The 25,885-nt window shown below is 44.5% G+C and overlaps 1 protein-coding gene across 2 annotated transcripts in view; it reads left to right on the forward strand.

Annotated features, from left to right (window-relative positions):
• Positions 1-25,885, forward strand: part of sh2b3 (SH2B adaptor protein 3) — a 65,164-nt gene that overhangs the window by 24,519 nt on the left and 14,760 nt on the right. For both annotated transcript variants that reach the window (XM_031817387.1, XM_031817396.1), the window contains exons 3-6: positions 16,105-16,206; positions 20,852-20,946; positions 25,160-25,251; positions 25,584-25,798. In XM_031817387.1, coding sequence (XP_031673247.1) covers positions 16,105-16,206; positions 20,852-20,946; positions 25,160-25,251; positions 25,584-25,798 — 504 coding nt within the window. The remainder of the gene's footprint in view (positions 1-16,104; positions 16,207-20,851; positions 20,947-25,159; positions 25,252-25,583; positions 25,799-25,885) is intronic.

Raw genomic sequence — 25,885 nt, forward strand, 5'->3', positions numbered from 1 at the left:
GTAATTATCTTTTTGTTTTCTTCTGATTTGGTTCCATCTAATTGTGTTGCTGTCCCACTCCCTCAACGTTATCATGTCAGAAAAACTACACACATACTCATTGCTCACATGGAGCACTCCAAACATAAGACAATGGAAAAAATTGATAACTCCTTAATGATTGTTATGAATTAAATCAAAACTTGTTTCTCACAATTGTAGCAGGTTGTGAACTCTGCAAAGAATGTTTCCACTATGAGAACGATAAAGGAGGGGGTTTAACAACACGTCTACTAGGCCTACTGGTTACGTAGGTAATGGGGAATTGATCAAATAATCGATCAAAAGGCAAACAATACACACAATTAAACAATTTAATGTACAAGAATTGGCGGGAGACAGTGGGGCACATCCTGGAGAGCTGAGGGCATACATTCTGGAGAGGGATGCCCATATCTTCGTCACACTTCTCTTTCCTTGTCTCAACATTTTAAAATTAGACTCGAGACATTATCTTCACACATTTTGATATGCTTTTCATTGACAACCGCAACTCAATCAGCTAGGCCTATTGCCACGTGTGCTGCCCAAATGGCCTACTTCCTAAATAGGTTGTAGGCCTATACACTAGTCCAGCTCTCTGGGAAAGTATTTGTATTATTTTATTTAGACAGGAGTAATTATATAATATTGGCAAAACTTCTATTTTCTTTAGGGGAAGCCAGCATCCAAACAGTGCACTGTGCAACCTCCAACTTTCCTTTCTAATTCGCAACTGGCTGAAACCAGAGATCTGTATATAATGACGAGATGCTCATGTCTCTGCCCTAATAATGTGAGTCATTGTCCCAAAGGCTGAAATGCAGGCGACAAGCTTAGGTCTGCATATTATGCCCATAAAATCGCATTGTCTTATTTTGGACAGATTTTGGCGAGAGTGAGGTCTCTTGCTTTCGCCTCTTCTGCTGAAACTAGCAAGTGAAACCGCACTGCTCTGTCTTACTGTATCTAGCCCATGTATCTGATGCTGTTTGTCCAGAAAGAGAGTGACATGCCATCCGATACATGGTCTACACATAGGGAGACAGATGGGTGCTGTTTCTCTCGCTCTTGGTCAAATAAATGATCAATATTTCAATATTTTATTCGGATATTAGCCAAATCCTAAATGGGATGTCGAATTGTACGTTTGTTTTGATGACGTAGAAGGCCATTGTTCTCTTTCAGGTCGTTCACTGCTTTGTGGAAGTAACCTGTGGCGCTGATGTTTAGACCAAGGTTTAGTTTTTTGTGTGCTCTAGGGAAACGGTGTCTAGATTGATTTTGTGGTCTTGGCAACTGGACCGTTTTTGGAACACTATTATTGTTGTCTTACTGAGAGTCACTGTCAGGGCTCAGGTCTGACAGAATCTGTACAGAAGATCTTGGTGCTGCTGTAGGCCCTCCTTGGTTGGTATTTTATTAGGATCTCCATTAGCTGTTGCAAAAAACAGCAGCTACCCTTCCTGGGGTCCACACAAAACATGAAACATGACATAATACAGAACATTAATAGACAAGAACTGCTCAAGGACAAAAATACCTGAAAAAAAGGCACATAGCCGACATATCAAAACAGAAGCACCAGATAGACATTTGACTTTGGATTCTTGTAGGGTGTGGCCGGGTGCTGCTGACTGTTCTAGTGCCCGCACCAATTCATTAATGTTTATGTTGAAGAGGGTGGGCCTCAAGCTTCATCCCTGTCTCACCCCACGGCCCTGAGGAAATAAATCAGTTTTTTTGCCAGTTTCTGTACACAGATTTTAGAATGTTTTCCCCTTAACACTGCTTTCCAACAATTTATATAGCAGACCCTCATGCATGAGAAGACTTGGCTTTGTTTTTGTTTGTCAATTAGGGTGTGCAGGGTGAATATGTGGTCTGTCAAATGGTAATTTGGTAAAAAGCTAAATTTGACATTTGCTCAGGACATTGTTTTTACTGAGGAAGTGTAGGATTCTACTGTCAATGATAATGCAGAGGATTTTCCCAAGATTGCTGTTGACGCACGTCCCACAGTAGTTTTTGGGGTCAAATTTGTCTATTTTTGTAGATTTGGGGGGGGGGGGGGGGGTGGTGTGTGTCGTCCGTCCTTGGTTCCAAATATTGGGGAAGATGCCAGAGCAGTTAGAGTTGTTAAGAATGGGCAATTTGAATTTGTGGTCTCTATTTTCAAATTTCATTTAGGATACTATCAACACTATCATCAACATTATCAACGCCTTTTTGTGATTGAGGGTATTTGATCAATTCATTTTTGGCCTTACTGCTATTAGCTCATACAAACACAATGAATACCAGATTCACTACAGATTGTCCCACAAAAAAACGAAAGGAAGTTTGTTCTGGGTGTCTGTCCTATGTCTGAGAGATATAAGAAAGAGCATGAAACATTTTCTTTTTAAGCCCTTATTTTTGGCATTCACTCTCCATATACAGTACATTTGGAAAGTATTCAGACCCCTTGACTTTTTCCACATTTTGTTACGATACAACCTTATTCTAAAATTTCTAACATTTTCCTCATCGATCTACATACAATACCCCATAATGACAAAGCAAAAACTGATTTTTAGAGAATTTATAAAACAATAAATTGAAATATCACATTTGCGTAAGTATTCAGACTCTTTATTCAGCACTTTGTTGAAGCACCTTTAGCAGTGATTACAGCCTTGAGTCTTGGGTATGACTCTACAAGCTTGGCACACCTGTATTTGGTGAGTTTCTCCCGTTTCTTCTCTGCAGATCCTCTCGAGGTCTGTCAGGTTGGATGGGTAGCGTCGCTGCACAGCTATTTTCTGGTCTCTCCAGAGATGTTCAAGTCTGAGCTCTGGCTGGGCCACTCTAGGACATTCAGAGACTTGTCCCGAAGCCACTCCTGTGTTGTCTTGGCTGTGTGCTTAGGGTCGTTGTCCTGTTGGAATGTGAACCTTCACCCCAGTCTGAGGTCTTGAGTGCTCTGGAGCAGGATTTCATCAAGGATCTCTCTGTACTTTGTGCTGTTCAATTTTCCCTTGATCCTGACTAGACTCCCAGTCCCTGCCGCTGAAAAACACCCCCACAGCATGATGCTGCCGTCACCGTGCTTCACCGTAGGGATGGTGCCAGGTTTCCTCCAGACATGACGCTTGGTATTCAGGCCAAAGAGTTCAATCTTTGTTTCATCAGACCAGAGAATCTTGTTTCTCATGGTCCTGAGAGTCTTTCGGGGCCTTTTGGCTAACTCCAAGCGGGCTGTCATGTGCAGCACCATATTTAATAGATGTACTACAGCACCATATTTAATAGATGTACTACAGCACCATATTTAATAGATGTACTACAGCACCATATTTAATAGATGTACTACAGCACCATATTTAATAGATGTACTACAGCACCATATTTAATAGATGTACTACAGCACCATATTTAATAGATGTACTACAGCACCATATTTAATAGATGTACTACAGCACCATATTTAATAGATGTACTACAGCACCATATTTAATAGATGTACTACAGCACCATATTTAATAGATGTACTACAGCACAATACATTTCTCTCCATGTATTGGTCTGAATTCATGTTTTGGAAAAGATATGAAAGATTAACTAAAGGCTATAGTTGGATTTTGCTGAGGTCACTGTGGTTGTGTGCGTGTGATGCCCATGCACTGCCTGCGCATAGCATAGCAGCAACCCTGTAAATATAGTAACATTTAATTGAGGGCTATGTGTATCTGAACTACAATGGCGACGCCAGTCGGGTCATTTTGCAGAAAGAGGAAGCTGGGTGTTAGCTGATTAATTTATTTGCATGAGAAGCTCCATAGCAGGGGAGTCCTAACTTTTTTTAAAGATGGTGTTTGTGTAGCCGATAAACTGGGCAGATAATCTGCTGTCAGATTTCACAGAAGTACATTATTCTTATTTTTTTCAATGTAGGGTTAGCTTAGTTAAAGAGACTTACTGTTTGGCTCTTACTAAAAGTAGAAACCCGAAGCAACCTTTTTAAAGAACAGAGCAGAATATGGCTCATTTTAACACACGGCTCTGGTGGTGTTATTTTTAAGAGATAGACCCTTTTGTTTTAGGAGACAGCTGAGGTTCTGCCTAGGTTGCCAATGGATTAGAACACAAGGCTCTCATCCAGGACTAGATGTTTGCTGTTACCTTGCCCACGCTTTGTAATGCATTCTTCAGTAAACGGGCCCTCGTTTTTTGTTGCACGGCCTCAAAGTATGTTGTTTGATGTGTGATGGTGCCAGTGTTTGTGACTTTACAACTTAATCTTCACCACATGGTTTCACTGTGTGTGTGTGTGCATGACTGTTCCCTGATGGTAATGTTCCTGTTTGGATCTATGCACGTGTTTGTGCGTGTATATCACATCAAGAGATGAGTAACCAAAAGTGAGAAATAGTTGCTTTCACTTTAATTGCTTGTCTTGATTTATATATATTTTTTAGGCGATCTGACCAAATTCACATAGAAATGTGAGTTATAGATCTGTCCTTCTCATTGAAAGCATGTCTCAGAAGTGGTGTGTGTTCTATGTGCTCTATTTCTATGCTCCCCTGTCTGGTACATTCGGTTTTGTACACCAGCTTCAAACAGCTGAAAAAACAATATTTTTGGTTTTGGAAAATATATTTTACAGTGGTTTAGATGGTACAATCATTCTCAGTGGTTTAGATGGTACAATTTTTCTCTACACTATATTTGCTTGTTTGTCACACAAAAATACATTTGAATTTTAGCTTCAAGGAAATGGCGAAGTGATTTCTGCATTGTGCATCTTTAAATATATTTCCCAGGAAACACTGGGGATGTTTCTTCGGTATGCTTTATCCAGATCAAAAGGATCTGTTCCCCATTTTGTTTAAAAAATCATCTAAAGGGCAATATTGCCTAATTTTGCTCCACAGTTATTGCAGTGATAAAGATAAATTCAGGTTTAGCTTTAGTTTATTGTTTGTATTTACCTCTCTCTTGTTAACCCATGACAGAATGGAAAATACTTTTTACTCTGCCAAACCTCATCGCCCATCTGTGTGTTGACACGGAGTATGTTTCAAACTTACAAAGCAACATGCAGCGTTCATTTCAGTCACCCTGTGCACCACAAGTAAGCATCTGAACCAGCAAAACCAGTAACTCAATTAGCACTCTCCAGTTCCAGGAAACATGATGAGTGATGAAAGAACTTGCTTTAGTACTCCCTTGCTCTTTTTAATCAACCTTAAAGCTACTCAACGTTGTACTGTCTTCGCTTTAGTTGGGCTATTGCTTTGCAGCCAGTGTACCTATTGTTTAGGCATAGTCACTACACTGTCATGGAACTAGGAATGTGTAGGACCTCAAATTTTTTTTTGTGGGATTCGTTCCACTATTAGGCTACCTATTTAAAAAAAATGTTTTTTTTTAAATTCTGCTTATAATAGGTAATTACATAGAAATAGTATTGGGCTGTTCCTAGGCCTTATTTTCCTTATGCTTTTATAAGATAAACTATTCTCATCATAAAGGCCTAGACTACTTAGTGAAAGATTATCATCCGTGAAGAGAACTCATCTTTTTACTGGAACATAGAAATCAGAACACCTGCCTCTACCGCAACGCAGATGAATGGAAACCAATTTCTGGAGGCAAACTGACCTCTGTTTGGTACAGTTTTCACACTACATAATTATCCACCTCCGATTACTAGACATTAGTTTCAGTTTTCGTCACCCTCGTCTCAATATCAAGCTGTGTTTCTGATACCAGGTTGTGTTTCTCGTAAACACCAAGCAATGTCAAACCTTGAAATGGTGGAATTATGTAAACTACACTAATGTAAACTTAAATGTAGCTGCTATTTCCCAATGCTAGAAACTCATATAATAGTAACTAAATCAGCTCTAAGGTCGGAAACAATCTCACAACCTCCCATGGCCAGCGGCATAAGGTGAGGAAATAAAAATCCATACTCACCCCTTCATATACTCATAAAAAAATGGACTTGTGGGTTAGTAGTATAGAGCTAGCTGGCAATTGCATTTTTATTAATCATGGTGGCCAAGCTTTGTGTGATAGCAGGGTGTAGAAACACTATACACATGTGAGTATGCCTCTATGGCCACTCAAATGAAACACTTCTCAAGACATGGGATACATTTGTGAAAAGGAGGTGGGTGAATTGTGCATCTACTCATCAATCTGTGAAGGCACATTTCATACTTGAGAGCTTCCATGGTATCAACAATGGAAGGAGGGCTTCAGTAAAATGTTGCTTTTCAAAATGGATGCTGTCCATACCAACAGCGTGGCTTATGAAGTACACTGTCAGCCAATTGTTGCTGACAGGTATATAAAATGGAGCACACAGCCATGCAATCTCCATAGACAAACATTGGGAGTAGAATGGCCTTGCTGAAGAGCTCAGCAACTTTCACCGTGGCACCGTCATAGGATGCCACCTTTCCAAAAAATCTGTTTGTCAAATTTCTGCCATGCTAGAGCTGCCCCGGTCAACTGTAAGTGCTGTTATTGTGAAATGGAAAGGTCTAGGAGCAACAACGGGAGCTGTGAAGTGGTAGGCCACACAAGCTCACACAACGGGACCGCTGACTCCTCGGTGGCAACACTCACTACCGAGTTCCAAACTGCCTCTGGAAGCAACGTCAGCACAAGAACTGTTAGTCGGGAGCTTCATGAAATGGGTTTCCATCCACAGACAAGCCTAAGATCCCCATGCACGATGCCAAGTGCCGGCTAGAGTGGTGTAAAGCTTGCCGCCATTGAACTCTGGAGCAGTGGAAACGTGTTCTCTGGAGTGATGACTCACGCTTTGACATCTGGCAGTCCGCCGGACAAATCTGGATTCGGCAGATGCCAGAAGAACGCTACCTACCCGAATGCATAGTGCCCACTGTCAAGTTTGGTGGAGGAGGAATAATGGTCTGGGGCTGTTTTCCATGGTTCAGGCTAGGCCCCTTTGTTCCAGTGAAGGGGAAACGTTACAGCATACAATTACATTCTAGACGATTGTGTGCTTCCAACTTTGTGGAAACAGTTTGGGGAAGGCCCATTCCTGTGTCAGCATGAGGATTCCCCCGTGCACGAAGCGAAGTCCATACAGAAATGGTTTGTTGAGATCTATGTGGAAGAACTTGACTGGCCTGCACAGATCCCTGACCTCAACCCCATCAAGCACCTTTGGAATGAATTGGAATGCCGACAGAGAGCCAGGCCTTATTGCCCAACATCAGTGCCCGACCTCACTAATGCTTTTGTGGCTGAATGGAAGCCACAGCAATGTTCCAACATCTAGTGGAAAGCCTTCCCAGAAGAGGCTGTTATAGCAGCAAAGGGGGGGATGAACTACATGTTAATGCCCATGATTTTGGAATGAGATGTTCGACGAGCAGGTGTCTGCAGACAGGCAGGCATATTAGTGTATTATCTCCTGAGGAACACTTGGCCTAAATGTAATGGCAAAGTATTGTTTTGGAGTTGACTCTGCTGTGTGTTTGTGTAGGCTGGTGTGTCAGAAAGCCGGAGAGCAACAGTTAACACACTGACAGTGTCTGTGTGCAAAGGACAACGTGTGGTTAATGTTGCTTCTTGATGTGCTAAATGAGATGGATGGCTTTCTGCCATTTAAAAAAAAACTATTGTAATTGAGCTTCTTAGCTTAGGATGTGTCCCAAATGCTATGGGCCCTGGTCAAAAGTAGTGCACTATATAGGGAATAGGTGCATTTGGGACGCAGACTTTGTAGATAGGCAAGTATTATCCGGTGTAAGTAGGTCTTTGGGGCGATGCACAATTGGCCTAGCGCAGTCCGGGTTAGGGAGGGCTTGGCCGGTAGGGATATCCTTGTCTCATCGCGACTAGCGACTACTGTGGCGGGCCGCAGTGCGTGCTAACCAAGGTCACCAGGTGCATGGTGTTTCCTCCGACACATTGGTGAGGCTGGCTTCCGGGTTGGATGTGCCCTGTGTTAAGAAGCAGTGCGGCTTGGTTGGGTTGTGTTTCGGAGGACGCATGGCTTTGGACCTTCGTCTCTATCTTGAGACAAGATAGTAACTACTAACAATTGGATACCATGAAATTGGGGAGAAAAGGGGGGGCAATTTAAAAAATAAATATATTTTTTTAAAGTAGGTCTTAATGTAACCTGCAATGCTTCTGTCAGAATTCTGTGTGCTGTCTGGTGCATGACGCAGCCGATTTGTTTTTGGTTAGTTAGCAGAATGAGGAATTAGCATGTTTGACTCCAATAGTTCTTAATAATACAAAGTATTTTAGGTACGGGGTTCAAAAGGCAAACTGAAAAAGAAAAACCCACACTCACTGTAGCCTAATAGTATTTGCTGTTGCTAAAAGACATTAACATGCAGAGGTCAATCCTGCAGTCAACGCTTACAAAGGCTGTTTCCACAACATGTCCATTTGATTGAAAAATATGCATTAAAATGTTTATTTTTATTTATTTTACCTTTATTTAACCAGGTAGGCAAGTTGAGAACAAGTTCTCATTTACAATTGCGACCTGGCCAAGATAAAGCAAAGCAGTTCGACAGATAAAACGACACAGAGTTACACATGGAGTAAAAACAAACATACAGTCAATAATGCAGTATAAACAAGTCTATATACAATGTGAGCAAATGATGTGAGAAGGGAGGTAAAGGCAAAAAAAGGCCATGATGGCAAAGTAAATACAATATAGCAAGTAAAATACTGGAATGGTAGTTTTGCAATGGAAGAATGTGCAAAGTAGAAATAAAAAAATAAGGTGGTGCAAAGGAGCAAAATAAATAAATAAATAAAAATTAAATACAGTTGGGAAAGAGGTAGTTGTTTGGGCTAAATTATAGGTGGGCTATGTACAGGTGCAGTAATCTGTGAGCTGCTCTGACAGTTGGTGCTTAAAGCTAGTGAGGGAGATAAGTGTTTCCAGTTTCAGAGATTTTTGTAGTTCGTTCCAGTCATTGGCAGCAGAGAACTGGAAGGAGAGGCGGCCAAAGAAAGAATTGGTCTTGGGGGTGACTAGAGAGATATACCTGCTGGAGCGTGTGCTACAGGTGGGAGATGCTATGGTGACCAGCGAGCTGAGATAAGGGGGGACTTTACCTAGCAGGGTCTTGTAGATGACATGGAGCCAGTGGGTTTGGCGACGAGTATGAAGCGAGGGCCAGCCAACGAGAGCGTACAGGTCGCAATGGTGGGTAGTATATGGGGCTTTGGTGATAAAACGGATTGCACTGTGATAGACTGCATCCAATTTGTTGAGTAGGGTATTGGAGGCTATTTTGTAAATGACATCGCCAAAGTCGAGGATTGGTAGGATGGTCAGTTTTACAAGGGTATGTTTGGCAGCATGAGTGAAGGATGCTTTGTTGCGAAATAGGAAGCCAATTCTAGATTTAACTTTGGATTGGAGATGTTTGATATGGGTCTGGAAGGAGAGTTTACAGTCTAACCAGACACCTAAGTATTTGTAGTTGTCCACGTATTCTAAGTCAGAGCCGTCCAGAGTAGTGATGTTGGACAGGCGGGTAGGTGCAGGTAGCGATCGGTTGAAGAGCATGCATTTAGTTTTACTTGTATTTAAGATGTAAAGACTGAAGGCCAAATTAGCCCAATCTCCTTACACTGTCCTCGGGACCAAGAACCCAGAATCAAGTAGGAAACATCCAGATGCTGAGAGGAGCTCCCAGTTTTCAGTTCTGATCACAGGGAAAGAACTTAGCCCAAAAATAGTTTTGTTGTTGTTTAGACTACCTTTTTTTTCTTCTTCTCTCTCTCTGCCTATTTGTTCTGTACCCCATCCTGTCTCTTACAGTATGTAAACTCAAAATGGTTGAATAGAAGAAGGGTGAGGGAAAAAAATGTTCGTCAAGGTGACACAGAAAATCTAGAAGAGTCGATAGGAAGTCAAGTGGTTACCGTAGTCATGCAGAGTCGTGCTTGTTTGTTTTAAACCTTTCACTGGCTTTGATGCCCTGTGTGCGTGCGCCTCTGTTGTGGGTAACAATGCTTATCTCTCTGTGATGGACCTGTAACCACAGTGTTAGTGCACCTGACCTTGCTCAGTTGCCTGTGGAAAGCCCCTGAGGGGAGCGACGTCTGTCATCTCTCTGGAACATCTCTTTCCTCTGGTCATTTTCTCATTTTGTCACCTTTCCCCTCTCATTTCTCCCTTTGCCTGTCTTTTCATCCCCCTCCCATGCTCCTCTTTCTCTAATTGTCCCTTTTGCTCTGGCCCTCTAACCCTGTGTGTGTGTGTGTGTGACGTGGTTCACTGTCTTCAGTGGACCTGTGTGAATGCCTGTTCTGCCTGAATGGCTTTTCACAGAGCCAAGGCCAGTGTACACGAACAAAGTGAGTGACGGGCGGGCAGACGGAGTGGCAGGCAGACGGAGTGGTGGGCGAAGAGAAGGGTGGGCGGGCATGATGTGATGGTGCCAGATTTCCTCCAGACGTGATCCTTGACATTCAGGCCAATGAGTTTTGGTTTCATCAGACCAGAGCATCTTGTTTCTCATGGTCTGAGAGACCTTTAGGTGCCTTTTGGCAAACTCCAAGCGGGCTGTCGTGCCTTTTCCTGAGGATCGGCTTCTATCTAGCCACTCTACCATAAAGGCCTGATTTGACGGCGTGCTGCAGAGATGATTGCCCATCTCCACAGAGTTCTTGTTCACCTCTCTGACCAAGGCTCTTCTCCCCAAATTGCTCAGTTTGACCTGGTGGCCAGCTCTTGGAAGAGTTTTGGTGGTTCCAAACTTTTTCCATTTAAGAATGGAGGTTCTTGGGGACCTTCAATGCTGCAGACATGTTTTGGTACCCTTCCCCCGATCTGTGCCTTGACACAATCCTTTCTCAGAGCTCAACGAATTAGTCCTTTGACCTCATGGCTTGCTTTTGCCTCTGACATACACTGTCAACTATGGGACCTTTATATAGAGAGATGTGTGCCTTTCCAATTAATGTCCAATCAATTGAATTTACCACAGGTGGACTCCCATCAAGTTGAAGAAACATCTCAAGGGTGATCAATGGAAATAGGATGCACCTGAGCTCAATTTCGAGTCTCATTGCAAAGGGTCTGAATACTTATGTAATTGAAATATTAGTGTTTTTTATAAATTTGCTAACATTTCTAAACTTTTATTGTGTAGATAAGAACAAATTGTATTTAATACATTTTAGAATAAGGCTGTAACGTAACAAAATGTGGAAAAGGTGAAGGGGTCTGAATACTTTCCGAATGCACTGTATGGAACACACACACACACACATGGATTTGATGGGGAGGGGGTTGGGGTGAAGCTCCATGTCTGTGGCCTAAAACAGCTCACACCCTAGCCCCAGTCTCTGAGGACCTCAAGAACCAAGGCTCAATGTTAGACAGTAACAGGAAACACTATTCTGTTTCACTTTCTCACCTCTATACATTTCTCAGTAGCAGGGGCTCTCGAGTGTTTCGGTGAAACTGCGGTTGTATTTCCAAGAGCAGGGCCAAAGGTCAGACTGACTGACGTTGTCATTTTCCTGATGTTACACCTTCAGTGGAATGACTTCCAGACCAGAGTGGCTGTCATATTTTTAGCTGCATAGGCTAGCTATTATTACCATTGAAATTGCAAGATAATTGACACACAAGTCCGACTAGAAAAATGGTCTTGTTTGTATTGCCTATGCAGCCTGTTAGTATCTCTTTCCTATTGGCTGCTCTGTTTCCTAGAAACCTGTCATTTCTCAGTTTAATGATAGTGCTGCTGTCCCCACATCCTTGATGATGTCATATCTAGCTAGATCTGGTTCATTTGGCGTTATCACCGTACTTGCCGCTGCTCTCCTCAGACTGCTCACAACCGAGAACAGCACGCTCTCTTTCCTGTGACACTTCTGAGGATTTCAGTTCCACTGCAGGGTGGTTTGATAAACCTGCTTCACCATAAAGATGCCGAGCTGGGTGTAAAGTCAAAAGGCAACCACCAAGGCTGATTAGCGTGTGGTCTAGGCCAGGGATCATCAACTAGATTCAGGAGTGGGTGGTCAGGGGGCCGGAACATAATTACAAATCATTTGTAGGTTGCAGATAGACTACAAGAACCACAAACCGATATATTTGACTCAAGCATAATCATTTCAGAATGTTTATACAACCATGTGTTTCTGTTATGCGTGGAAATACTTGAACAGATTTCCAAAATGGAAATCACTTGTGGCTGATTTCCTGGTGATTTTACAGTCTTATGTACAACAATGAAAATTCAACCCACATTTTTTAAAATCTTTTGTTGTTGTTGTTGTCAACTTGGGGATGGAATAAAACCACCTGTGGGCCACCAGTTGGGGAACCCTGACCAAGGCCTATCCTCCTATAGTACAGAATGTAATGTGTGGATGTGGAACAGGGACTATTATACAATATCAAATTCTGTATCACCTTATGAGTTTGTCAACCAAATGAAATCTCAACCCAATAACTGTAGCGTATGAAGATCCTCCTGTATTGAGTAGTGTGTTATGTGTATTTGTACTGATGGGGAGCTGGAGGGTAACATTTGGGAAGTCTCTGGAGAGGGTCCTGATGATGATGATGACCCCAGGGTCAGTGTAATGTTTGTGCAAAGCATGCTGGGAATCCTGCCCAGGGTGGACAGTGTCAGCTGTGAGTATTTGTATTTGCTTTGCCACACATCTGTGGGTTATATTGTCAATTTTCTCCAACCATATTACCAAATGTTGTGTGTGTGTGACTAAAGCTGAAACACGATGGTGAATGACTAAGATTGAAAGTGACCAATGAGAAGTGAAATGGAATCGGAGGGCGTCACAAGCAGACCTCTGTAAATTTCCCCTGTAGTGCACTCAGCGTCATATTGAGCTTTAAAGGTGCCATCTGCAAACAACAGCAAAGCGGGCACCCTGCCACTGTTTTTGTAAACAGCTGATCTCTGAGATGAGATGTTGTTGGGATGGTCGCTGAATGAGTAGCATGAGACTTTTTGCTTCACATCAAACTGTTGTGCTGCATCTCTCCCTCTTTGCTTTTCCCTTGTGGCTTCAGTGGCTCAGGGCATACCTTATTAAGTACACTAAAATGCTCTAAACAAGCTCCAAGAGGGACAAACAATTTGGATGCGTTGTGTATACAGTCAAGGAGATGGCGTCAGGCGTTTCGAAGCAGACGGCTAACCAAATATGGCATTTGTCCAACATTTAGTTTTCACAGGCTTCCAGTGGCGTCACCCTACCAAAGCGTTCCTGTCACTAACTCTCAATACTTCAATACTTAATGCTGCGTCCTGTTTCTTTTAAAGGTTGAAGAGCTCTGGAGTTTTTGTTTATGCTAGACCCTCGCTACATTTATTTGCCAATCTGTTCCACTTGTTTGAAAGTGTCAGTTTTAGTTGACATAGCCTAGCTATGGAGTGTCCACTGAACCGCCGGAAAATGTGTTTGTCAGTACACAGGCTCGGATCTGGGGTGTATCATATTTGTGTAGGCCTAATTTATGATAGCTGGTGTGTGTTTGTGTGTGTACTCGCCCACCCGCCCAGTGGAGTGCTGTCTCTGTGTAGTGAGTCAGTGCAGTGCCAGTGGGTGGTGCAGCAAACTGGAAAGAGACCTGGTATTAATCTAAACAGGGGGAGATTCCTTCCTTCCATGACCACGTTCCTATCCACAGGCTTTATGCCAGTAAAGTCATGCAGTATACAGTGCATTCGGGAAAGTATTCAGACCCCTTGACTTTTTCCACATTTTGTTACATTACAGCCTTATTCTAAAATATTTTTTTCCCTCATCAATCTACACACAATACCCCATAATGACATCACAATACCCCATAATGACATCACAATACCCCATAATGACAAAGCAAAAACGTTTTTTTATTTTTTTTTCAATGTAAATTACATTTACATAATTATTCAGACCCTTTACTCAGTACTTTGTTGAAGCACCTTTGGCAGCGATTACAGCCTTTGAGTCTTCTTGGGAATGACGCTACGAGCTTGGCACACCTGTATCTGGGGAGTTTCTCCCATTCTTCTCTACAGATCCTCTTAAGCTCTGTCAGGTTGGATGGGGAGCGTCGCTGCATAGCTATTTTCAGGTCTCTCCAGAGTTCAGAGTTCAGGTCGGGTGGTGAAGTGCACGATATGAGCTTGATGCTCATTTCCAATAAATATCCAGGGTCTTATTCTGGTGACATGTTGATCAATGATTGACTGCAGTTTGACAAGTCAAAATATTCTCGCTGTTATCCATTTTAATCTCAAGCCTACCCACAGTGTATCTGCCAACTGTTGGCCATGTGCCAAGACCAGAGGAGGCACATTTGCTTTGCTTTTTACCGCAGCAGCAGTTTTGTCACAATCGGGTTAGAAATTCAACGGAAACACATTTTTATTCGCTACATGAAAATCTAAAACTCTCTTTTTACATAAAAAAAAAAAATCTGCAACAAGTCAGTTTGGTGAAAACACCACCGATGGGAAAATGAACATTTTCTTTTTGCAGAGTTTAGGATATTTGCATGAAAATCTGTCACCAATTGGATGGAAATCTAGCTACGGAGTCAAATACTTATAATTTCTCCTTAAAGCTGTTGGGATGAACAATGGCTCCATGTGATTCATTCATACTTAAGACTCATGAGGACAGGAAACGAGGGGGAAAGGAATCTCCTTTTGATGTGCCCAACCTGTCTGGGATAAGCATGGGATGTGTTCCTAATGGCACCCTATTCCCTAAGTAGTGCACTCCTTTTCAGCAGGGCCCATAGGCCTCTGGTCAAAAGTAGTGCACTAAATAGGTAATAGGGTGTAATTTAGGACGCACCCATAGACATTTCATCGGCTCACACACTGTCACAGGGTCACACTCATCCGCCTCAGCCCTCTGGAATCCACCCGTTTTCTCTCCCCCGCTCTCCTTTGTCCCCCGCTCTCCTTTGTCCCCTGCTCTCCTTTGTCCCCCGCTGTCCTTTCTCCCCCATCTTATACTGTCTCGCTCATTTCCTTTCCGTCAGCCAGCATGTGGAACAGCTCACACATGACACACAACAGCAGAGCTATCATCAGCATACGACGAGCACTTTCCTTCTGCCCATTTTCTCCTGAAAGAACAGTGAGGAGATTAATTTTCAAAGGTGACCTTTGCCCTGTCATCCCATGGGGCTGTTGATGACTGGCCTCCCCTCCTCCCTCTGAGCTGGGCTGGAGACTGTGAGTGTGTTCCCGGAGGAGCAGCCTTCCTCTCTGGGTCTCTCCATTCTGAACTGGGCCTGGCCTGGAGGGAAGGAGTCCTGGCGCCCAGCCCAGAGAGTTCCACTGAGGGATACTCCAGGGGAAGAGCCAAGTTGGATTTTCAACAGCAAAGACTTGTACACACCGGAACACGTACTTTAGACACTCTGACACTGAGAAAGACCGACACACAGACACACACACAGCCTGCATGTCCCAGTGGTTTTGCGTTTCCCACTAGTTCCTCCACCATCTGGATCCCCTCTCCATCTAGTTTTGGAGGTCTTGTTGGAGAGTGCTGTAGAGCGAAAGGAAAATGACATCAAAACAGCAATAGATCAAATGAATGCATCCTGATATGTCTACTCCCTAAACAAAAAAAACACAAACTAACGCTCCTCACCACAAACACTCAGTCAAATGTTCAAGTAAAGCAGAAGCTAACTGTATCTTGAAACGTCTCTTAATGTGCCACAAACACACTAGTATGACGTGGTTTTTTTGAAGGGAGTTGCGTTGAAGCGGATGTGGTGAGTTACTGGAACAGAGTGGTGTTTTGAGGTGGTGTGTTACTGGAACAGAGTGGTGTTTTGAGGTGGTGTGTTACCGGAACAGAGCTGTGTTTGAGGTGGTGTGTTACTGGAACAGAGTGGTGTTTGAGGTAGTGTGTTACTGGAACAGAGTGGTGTTTGAGGTGGTGTGTTACCGGAACAGAGTGGTGTTTGAGGTGGTGTGTTACTGGAACAGAGTGGTGTTTGAGGCGTCTAGGACACGACGTGCTGTAACAATGTCTGCTTGATCTCGGACCCTGTCTCTCTCTGCCTCTCTGTGTGTCCTCCAGGGCTCCAGTCCTAAACTGACAGCACGTTGCTCAGACATCCTGGAGATCCGCCGCTGCAACTGTCTGGAGATGCCGGACAATACAAACACGTTTGTTCTAAAGGTGAGGAAGAGGAGAGACACTCTCCCTATGGTTGGTGATCTAGCTTCATGCCTCATTTCTTGTCCTTTTCTCAACATCGCCTATTCACACACACAACCATACAGCCGAGCCAGTCTGTTCTCTGTCCAAAAGCACTCCTGTCGATTTATAGTGAGCATTGAGCTTCCACATGAACACACACACACACATACACACACACGCGCGCACACACACGTAGTAATATGGCGCCAACAAATATGGCTTCTAGCTCCTAAGCAACTTTTCAGTATTTTTCTTTCATTATCAGGCCTGAATATTTTTTGGGTGTGTTATTCCATACAGCCAGAAATAAGAGCGGCGGTAACTCACCAGCGTTACTACTAGGAATATATTACCAAATTGGATCCTTTGTTTCGTACCCCCCAGGGAAATTGAATTTATTCCAGAGGCTGCTCCAAAACACCACTGACGGAGAAGAGGTATTCAGAGTGGACTTCTAGTCCGACTCAGGAGGCGTGCACACCATCCACCGCTTCAGAGTATATAGTCTCTGGATAATAAAGTAGCCAAGCTCAGGGCGAGGATCTCCTTCCAGAGAGACATCAGTGATTGTAACATACTCTGTTTCACAGAAACATGGCTCTCTAGGGATGATATACTGTCCCCGTCCATACAGCCTGCTGGGTTCTCAGTACATCGCACAGACAGGAATAAAGAACTCTCCGAAGAGAGAAAGGCGGGGGGGTAGGTTTCATGATTAACTACTCATGATGTTTCTGTATGTTATGATAATCACAAGTCCTTTTGTTCACCCGACCTAGAATACCTCACAATCAAATGCCGACCGTATTACCTCACAAGATAATTCTCTTCAGTTATAGTCACAGCCGTGTATATTCCCCCTCAAGCCGATACCACGACAGCCCTCAAAGAATTACAGTGGACTTTATACAAACTCGTAACCACATATCCTGAGGCGGCATTTATTGTTGCTTTTGAGGAAACCGCTACCAAAGTTCGACCAACCCATTGACTGTAGTACTCACTCTGGAGAAACATTGGACCACTGCTACTCAACTTTTCAAAATGCCTACAAGGCCCTCCCTTCGGAAAGTCTAAGCACGATTCCATTTTGCTCCTCCCTTCCCATAAGCAGAAACTCTTAACAGGAAGTACCTGTGCTAAGGTCTATTCAACGCTGGTCTGACCAATCGGAATCCATGCTCCAAGATTGTTTTGATCATGCGGCCTGGGATATGTTTCGGGTAGCCTCTGAGAATAACATAAATACACGGATACGGTGACTGAGTTCATCAGGAACTCTATAGAGGATGTTGTACTCACTGTCTAATAAAACCTACCCAAATCAGAAACCGTGGATAGATGGCAGAATTCGCACAAAACTGAAAGTGTGAACCACCTCATTTAACCGTGGCAAGGTGACTGGGAATCTGGACGAATTCAAACAGTGTAGTTATTCCCACCGTAAGGCAATCAAACAGGCAAAACATCAGTACAGAGACATGGTGGAGTTGCAATTCAACGGCTCAGACACGAGACGTATATGGTAGGGTCTACAGACAATCACCGACTACAAAGGGAAAACCAGCCACGTCGCGGACACTGACGTCTTGCTTCCGGACAAGCTAAACACCTCCTGCTTTGAGGATAACACAGTGCCACCGACGCTGTCTGCTACCAAGGACTGTGGGCTCTCGTTCTCTATGGCCGTGAGTAGGACATTTTAAGCGTGCTAACCCTCGCAAAGCTGCCGGCCCAGACGGCATTCCTCGCCGCACCCTCAGACCAGCTGGCTGGAGTGCTTACGGACATATTCAATATCTCCCTATCCCAGTCTGCTATCCCGACTTGCTTCAAGATGTCCACCATTGTTCCTGTACCCAAGAAAGCAAAGGTAACTGAACTAAATGACTATCGCCTTGTAGCTCTCACTATTGACATCATGAAGTTCTTTGAGAGGCTAGTTAAGGATCGTATCACCTCTACCTTACCTGATCCTAGACCCACTCAAATTTGCTTACGGCCCCAATAGATCCACAGACGATGCTGTTGCACTGCACACTGCTCTATCCCATCTGGACAAGAGGAATACCTATGTAAGAATGCTGTTCATTGACTAGAGCGCAGCATTCAACACCATAGTACCCGCTAAGCTCATCATTAACCTCGGGGCCCTGGATCTGAACCCTGCCCTGTGCAACTGGGTCCTGGACTTCCTGACGGGCCACCCCCAGGTGGTGAAGGTAGGAAACAACACGATGACTTCGCTGATCCTCAAAACAGGAGCCACACAAGGGTGCGTGCTCAGCCCCCTCCTTTACTCCCTGTTCGCCTCCTACTCAATTGTCAAGTTTATAGACAACACAACAGTAGTAGGCCTGATGATCAACAATGACAAGACAACCTACAGGGAGGAGGTGAAGGCCCTTGGAGAGTGGTGCCAGGAAAATAACCTCTCACTCAACATCAACAAAACAATGGAGCTGATCGTGGACTTCAGGAAACAGCAGAGGGAGCACGCCCCTATCCACATCGACGGGACTGCAGTGTAGAAGGTGAAACGCTTCAAGTTCCTCAGCGTACACATCACTGACGATCTGAAATGGTCCACCCACACAGACAGTGTGGTGAAGAATGCGCAACAGCGCCTCTTCAACCTCAGGAGGCTGAAGAAATTTGGCTTGGCCCCTAAAACCCTCACACAAACTTTTACAGATGCACAATTGAGAGCATCCTGTCAGACTGTATCACCGCCTGCAACCACAGGGCTCTCCAGAGGATGGTGCGGTCTGCCCAACACATCACCGGTGGCAAACTACCTGCCCTCCAGGACACCTACAGCACCTGATGTCACAGGAAGGCAAAAAAGATCATCAAGAACACCAACCACCCAAGCCACTGCCTGTTCACCCCGCTATCATCCATCAAAGCTGGGACTGAGAGACTGAAAAACAGCCTCTATCTCAAGGCCATCAGACTGTTAAATAGCTTTCACTAGCCGGCTTCCACCCAGTTACGCAACCCTGCACCTTAGAGGCTGCTGCCCTATATACATAGATTTGGAATCACTGGCCACTTTAATAATGTTTACATACCGCTTTACTCATCTCATATGTATTTTCTGTATTATATTCTACTGTATTTTAGTCAATACCACTCCGACATTGAGCAATCTAATATTTATATATTTCTCAATTCCATTATTTTACTTTTAGATTGGTGTGTATTGTTGTTAGATACAACTGCACTGCTGGAGCTAGGAACACAAGCATTTCGCTACACCCGCAATAACATTTGCTAAATATGTATGTGACCAATAGAATAAGATTTGATTTGACACGCACACCCTCTGCCAAACTTTCCTTAGTTTCTTCCTGTTCCAGTTCTTGTGCGTGTCACGTCTTTGTGTGTGCGTGTCACGTCTTTGTGTGTCTGTGCGTGTCACGTCTTTGTGTGTCTGTGCGTGTCACGTCTTTGTGTGTCTGTGCGTGTCACGTCTTTGTGTGTCTGTGCGTGTCACGTCTTTGTGTGTCTGTGCGTGTCACGTCTTTGTGTGTCTGTGCGTGTCACGTCTTTGTGTGTCTGTGTGTGTCACGTCTTTGTGTGTCTGTGTGTGTCACGTCTTTGTGTCTGTGCGTGTCACGTCTTTGTGTGTCTGTGCGTGTCACGTCTTTGTGTGTCTGTGCGTGCGTGTCACGTCTTTGCGTGTCTGCGTGCGTGTCACGTCTGTGTGTCTGTGCGTGCGTGTCACGTCTTTGTGTGCGTGTGCGTGCGTGTCACGTCTTTGTGTGTCTGTGCGTGTGCGTGCGTGTGTGTCACGTCTTTGTGTGCGTGCGTGTCACGTCTTTGTGTGTGCGTGCGTGTCACGTCTTTGTGCGCGTCATGTCTTTGTGTGTGTGTGCGCGTCACGTCTTTGTGTGTGTGTGCGTGTCACGTCTTTGTGTGTGTGTGCGTGTCACGTCTTTGTGTGTGTGTGCGTGTCACGTCTTTGTGTGTGTGCGTGTCACGTCTTTGTGTGTGCGTGCGTGTCACGTCTTTGTGTGTGCGTGCGTGTCACGTCTTTGTGTGTGCGTGCGTGTCACGTCTTTGTGCGCGTCACGTCTTTGTGTGTGTGCGTGTCACGTCTTTGTGTGTGCGTGTCACGTCTTTGTGTGTGCGTGTCACGTCTCTGTGTGTGCGTGTCACGTATTTGTGTGTGTGCGTGTCACGTCTTTGTGCGTGCGTGTCACGTCTTTGTGTGTGTGTGTGTGCGTGTCACGTCTTTGTGTGTGCGTGCGTGTCACGTCTTTGTGTGTGCGTGCGTGTCACGTCTTTGTGTGTGCGTGCGTGTCACGTCTTTGTGTGTGCGTGCGTGTCACGTCTTTGTGTGTGCGTGCGTGTCACGTCTTTGTGTGTGCGTGCGTGTCACGTCTTTGTGTGTGCGTGCGTGTCACGTCTGTGCGTGTCACGTCTTTGTGTGCGTGTGTGTGCGTGTCACGTCTTTGTGCGTGTCACGTCTTTGTGCGTGTCACGTCTTTGTGTGTGCGTGCGTGTCACGTCTTTTTGTGTGCGTGCGTGTTTGGTGTGTGTGTCATGTGCATATCACTACTTTCTGTGTGTCTGTGTGTGTACATTTCCTTAACCAGCAGTCTTGTCTCATCCCCAGGTTAATCACTATCCAGGTAGTCTCATATTTGAGACCGACAATGACCAACAGGTCAGCTCCTGGACAACAGAAATTAAAGAATGGATAAACAACAGGTGAGAGACGTGCCACATCTAACCTAAATGTTAACACTATCTTGTTACTCTTCTCCCCGTCTACTGTCAGCCTTTTTCTTCATCTAGCTTTTTGTTGTTGTGTGTGTGCGTGCCTGCGTCAGGTGCAGCCCTGTGAAAGCGGAAGCGTGTGTCTCAGTGGGGGAATTTTCAGGACCTTTCTGCAGATGTCTGGATTCTCCATCTCACTTCCCGTTCTGAGGCCAACACGGTTTCAGCTCTCTCTCTCTCTCTCACTCACTCACTCACTCACTCACTCACTCACTCACTCACTCACTCACTCTAGTCCCATGCATTTCTCTCCTGCAGTACTGACATCTAGTAGTTAGTATACTGCTATTAGGATTCCACATTTGTCTTCAAAATGGATATCCCGTATTATATGGCTGAAGTGTGCAGGGAATGATGAGCTATTGGAGACCCATGGCTTGGCCACGCTTTCAGCATGTCAGTTATCATGCTGTTCCAAATCTAGCAGCATACAAGATTATATGATTGTGCATATTCATTAGTTTGCGCATGTGTGCAGCTATTTTTCATGTGTGTTTGAGATGCAGTGCCTTCGGAAAGTATTCAGACCCCTTGAGTTTTTCCCCCTCAACAATCTACAAACAATACCCCACAATGACAAAGCACAAAGTTGTTTTTTTAAGAAATGTTTGCTAATTAATATAAAAAAATACTTTTAGTTTTCAGACCCTTTACTCAGTACTTTGTTGAAGCACCTTTGGCAGCGATTACAGCTTGGGTATGACGCTACAAGCTTGGCTCTGTCGTGTTGGATGGGGAGCGTTGCTGAACAGCTATTTTCAGGTCTCTCCAGAGATGTATAAGTCGGTGCTCTGGCTGGGCCACTCAAGGACATTCAGAGACTTGTCCCGAAGCCTCTCCTGTGTTGTTTTGGCTGTGTGCTTAGGGTCGTTGTCCTGTTGGAAGGTGAACCTTTGCCCCAGTCTGAGGTACTGAGTGCTCTGGAGCAGGTTTTCATCAAGGATCAAGGATCTGCTCTTTTCAACTTTGCCTCGATCCTGACTAGTCTCGCAGTCCCTGCCGCTGAAAAACATCCCCACAGCATGATGCTGACACAACCATGCTTCACCGTAGGGATGGTGCCAGGTTTCCCTGGACGTTCAATCTTGGTTTCATCAGACCAGAGAATCTTGTTTCTCCTGGTCTGAGAGTCTTTAAGTTCCTTTTGGCAAACTCCAAGCAGGCTGTCAAGTGCCTTTTACTGAGGAGTGGCTTCCATCTGGCCACTCTACCATAAAGGCCTGATTAGTGGAGTGCTGCAAAGATGGTTGTCCTTCTGGAAGGTTCTCCCATCTCCAGAGAGTTACTCTGGAGCTCTGTCAGAGTTCTTGGTCACCTTCCTGACCATGGCCCTTCTCCCCCGATTACTCAGTTTGGCCTAGTGGTCAGCTCTAGGAAGAGTCTTGGTGGTTCCAAACTTCTTCCATTTAAGAATGATGGAGGCCACTGTGTTCTTGGGGACTTTCGATGCTGCAGAAATGTTTTGGTACCCTTCCCCAGATCTGTGCCTTGACACAATCCTGTCTGAGCTCTACGGAAAAACCATGGCTTGGTTTTTGCTCTGAAATGCAGTCAACTGTGGGACCTTGTATAGACAGGTGTGTGCCTTTCCAAATCATGTCCAATCAATTGAATTTACCACAGGTGGACTCCAATCAAGTTGTAGAAACATCTCAAGGATGATGACTGGTAACAGGATGCACCTGAGCTCAATTTCAACGGGTCTGAATACTTTATGTAAATATTTGTTTTTAATACATTTGCAAAGTATTAAAATAAATATTATGGTGTATTGTGTGTAGATTGATGAGGAAACGGTGTTACTTCATCCATTTTAGAATAAGGCTGTAATGTAACAAAATGTCATGTTGTCTGAATACTTTCCAAATGCACTGTATAAAGTATCATAAAGTCTAAACCCGGCCTAAACAAAGGGGTTGAATACTTATGCAACGACTATTTTATTTCATTTTTATTTGCAAAACATTTATTTTCAATCCTACTTTGTAACAAAATGTGAAAAAAGTTCAATGGGTTGTAGACTTTCTATAGGCTACACTGAGCAAAAATATAAACACAACATGTCCCATGTTTCATAAGCTGAAATAAAAGATCCCAGAAAGGTTTATTTCTTTCCATCCCTGTTAGTGAGCATTTCTCCTTTTTGAAGATAATCCATCCACCTGAAAGGTGTGGCATATCAAGAAGTTGATTAAACAGCATGACCATTACACAGGTGCACCTTGTGCTGGGGACAATAAAAGGCCACTCTAAAATGTGCAGTTTTGTCACAACAGATGTCTCAAGTTTTGACTGCAGGAATGTCAATCAGAGCTGTTGGCAGAGAATTTAATGTTTTTTTTTCTCTACAATAAGCCTTCTCCAACATTTTTTTTGAGAATTTGGCAGTACGTCCAACAAGCCTCACAACCGCAGACCACGTGTAACCACACCAGCCCACGACCACCACATCCGGCTGCTTCATCTGCTGGATTGTCTGAGACCAGCCACCCGGACTGTGGGTTTGCACAACTGAAGAATCTCTGCAAAAACTGTCAAAACCCATCTCAGGGAAGATCATCTGCATGCTCATTGTCCTCACCAGGGTCTTGACCTGACTGCAGATAGGCGTCGTAACTGACTTAAGTGGGCAAATGCTCAACTTCGATGGCCACTGACACGCTGGAGAAGTGTGCTCTTCACAGATGAATCCCGGTTTCAAATGTACCGGGCAGGTGGCAGACAGCGTGTATAGTGTCATTTGGGCGAGCGGTTTACTAATGTCAACGTTGTGAACAAAATTCCCTATGGTGGGGTTATGGTATGGGAAGGCATAAGCTACTGACAACAAACACAATTGAATTTTATCAATGGCAATTTGAAAACAAAGCTACCGTTTGACAGATTTTCCTTTTTAAATTGTTAAAAAGGAAAATATGTTTGTTCTCTCTGTGTGTGTGTGTGTATATATACACCAGGCAGGATGGGGCAATGGACTCATCGTGCATATGCCAAATCCTGACTCTGCCATCAGCATGACGTAACAGGATCCGGGATTCATCGGACCAGGCGATGTTTTTCCACTCCTCAATTGTCCAGTGTTGGTGATCGCATCCCCATTGGCGCAGCGGCTGCTTGTTTTGTTCAGATAGGAGTGGAACCTGGTTTGGTCGTCTGTGCATTCTGAGATGCAGTTCTGCACACCACTGTACTGCGCTGTTATTTGTCTGTTTGTGGCCCGGCCTGCCTGTTAACTTGCACGATTCTTGCCATTTCTCCTTCAACCTCTCAACGAGCTGTTTTCACCCACAGTACTGCTGCTGACTGGATGCCTTTTGTTTGTCGCACCATTCTCAGTGAACCCTAGACACTGTCGTGCGTGAAAATCCCAGGAGGCTGGTAGTTTGAGATACTAGAACCGACGCGCCTACCACGGTCGAAGTCACTGAGGAGACTTGTTTTGTACATTCTAACGTTGAATGGAACAGTAACTGGATGCCGGTCTACTTGCATTTTTGTGAACGGGTGGTGTACCTAATAAACTGGACTGAATATGTATGAGAAGTAAAAACTCCTGTCTGTCTGTCTCTCACACTCACAGAGAGAGGAGAAGGCTCGTCTTCCTGTTATTCAGAGTTCTCGGAACTGTAGTCAGCATTTTAAGCAGGATTTGATCTGTCTTCCTTCTCAACCTGGCTACCAAAGTGTACGTGTGTGTGGTGTTGCTTGGGGTGCGGGATTCATGTACAATAACGTGGCGTTCTCAAGACTTAACAAGACGCTTCCTGACCGAGCCCCGACGCTTTTGTGTGCCATCCTGCTGCTTCCTGTAGACTCCATGGCCCCCAGCCCTCCCTCTTCCTTTCGTTCTCTTACTTTCTCCTCTAGTGTGAACACCCCTCCAAAGCTCCCCTCTGTGGTTCACACGATTTAAATAATAATACATTTGTGTATTATTGTAATATTATACTAGTGTGATCTAAATCATTTTTGATTGGTTTTATTTGACTTCCTTGTGAATAATGCCTAATTGTTAAAAGAGCAGTCGCACAGAGGCTGGAGTTGACTAATGAAGTCAGTCGATGGCAGTGTCATTCCCAGGAGGCTAACGTTTCATCCTACTGTGGATTGACTGCTGCTAACTAAAGGCATTGTTTGTCCACAGGTCTGGGAGCGGGGATTTGGAACGCCTAACCTACCCTACGGATAATGCTGCGACGGCCAACCGGAGAGGGAGCTCCGAGTCAGGGAGTCAGGGTGGGTGTCAGGGACAGGAAGGGGCGGACCTTCTTTCCCATGCGTGTCGTTTCACAACAAGGAAGTGTGTGAATATCTCAGGATTCTATTGTAACTTGAAGTTTAAAATGATGCAGTAGTAGTTACGATTGTCTGCCGTTGTAGAAACAGAGCATGGTGCGTGTACCAGTTTGAGGAGTTGTGGGTGTGATTCCTGCATGGGCTGCATGTATGTAAATTAACATAGCGGTAATGAGCTAATTGTGGATCAAAATGTTTGCTAAATGACAATGTTATTACATTCTATTCTTACGCCTTGCTTGTCGTGCCCCCCCCCCCCCCCCCCCCACTAGGCTCTGCGACCTTTCCCCTCTCGGAGCAGGTGTACCATAAGACTGACCACTTCCTGTGTTTGTACCCCTGGTTCCATGGCCCCATCTCGCGGGTCAAGGCGGCCCACCTGGTCCAGAACTCGGGCCTGGAGGGCCACGGAGTCTTCCTGGTGAGGCAGAGTGAGACCCGCCGCGGAGACTATGTCCTCACCTTCAACTACCAGGGCAAGGCCAAGGTGATGCAGACACACACACACACACACACACAGGTTCTAGAAGAATACCTTATTAGTTTTTGATATAATCTCCTCTATAAAGATGTC

The sequence above is a fragment of the Oncorhynchus kisutch genome, linkage group LG3 (genome assembly GCF_002021735.2).
Source record: "Oncorhynchus kisutch isolate 150728-3 linkage group LG3, Okis_V2, whole genome shotgun sequence".
NCBI lineage: Eukaryota > Metazoa > Chordata > Actinopteri > Salmoniformes > Salmonidae > Oncorhynchus > Oncorhynchus kisutch.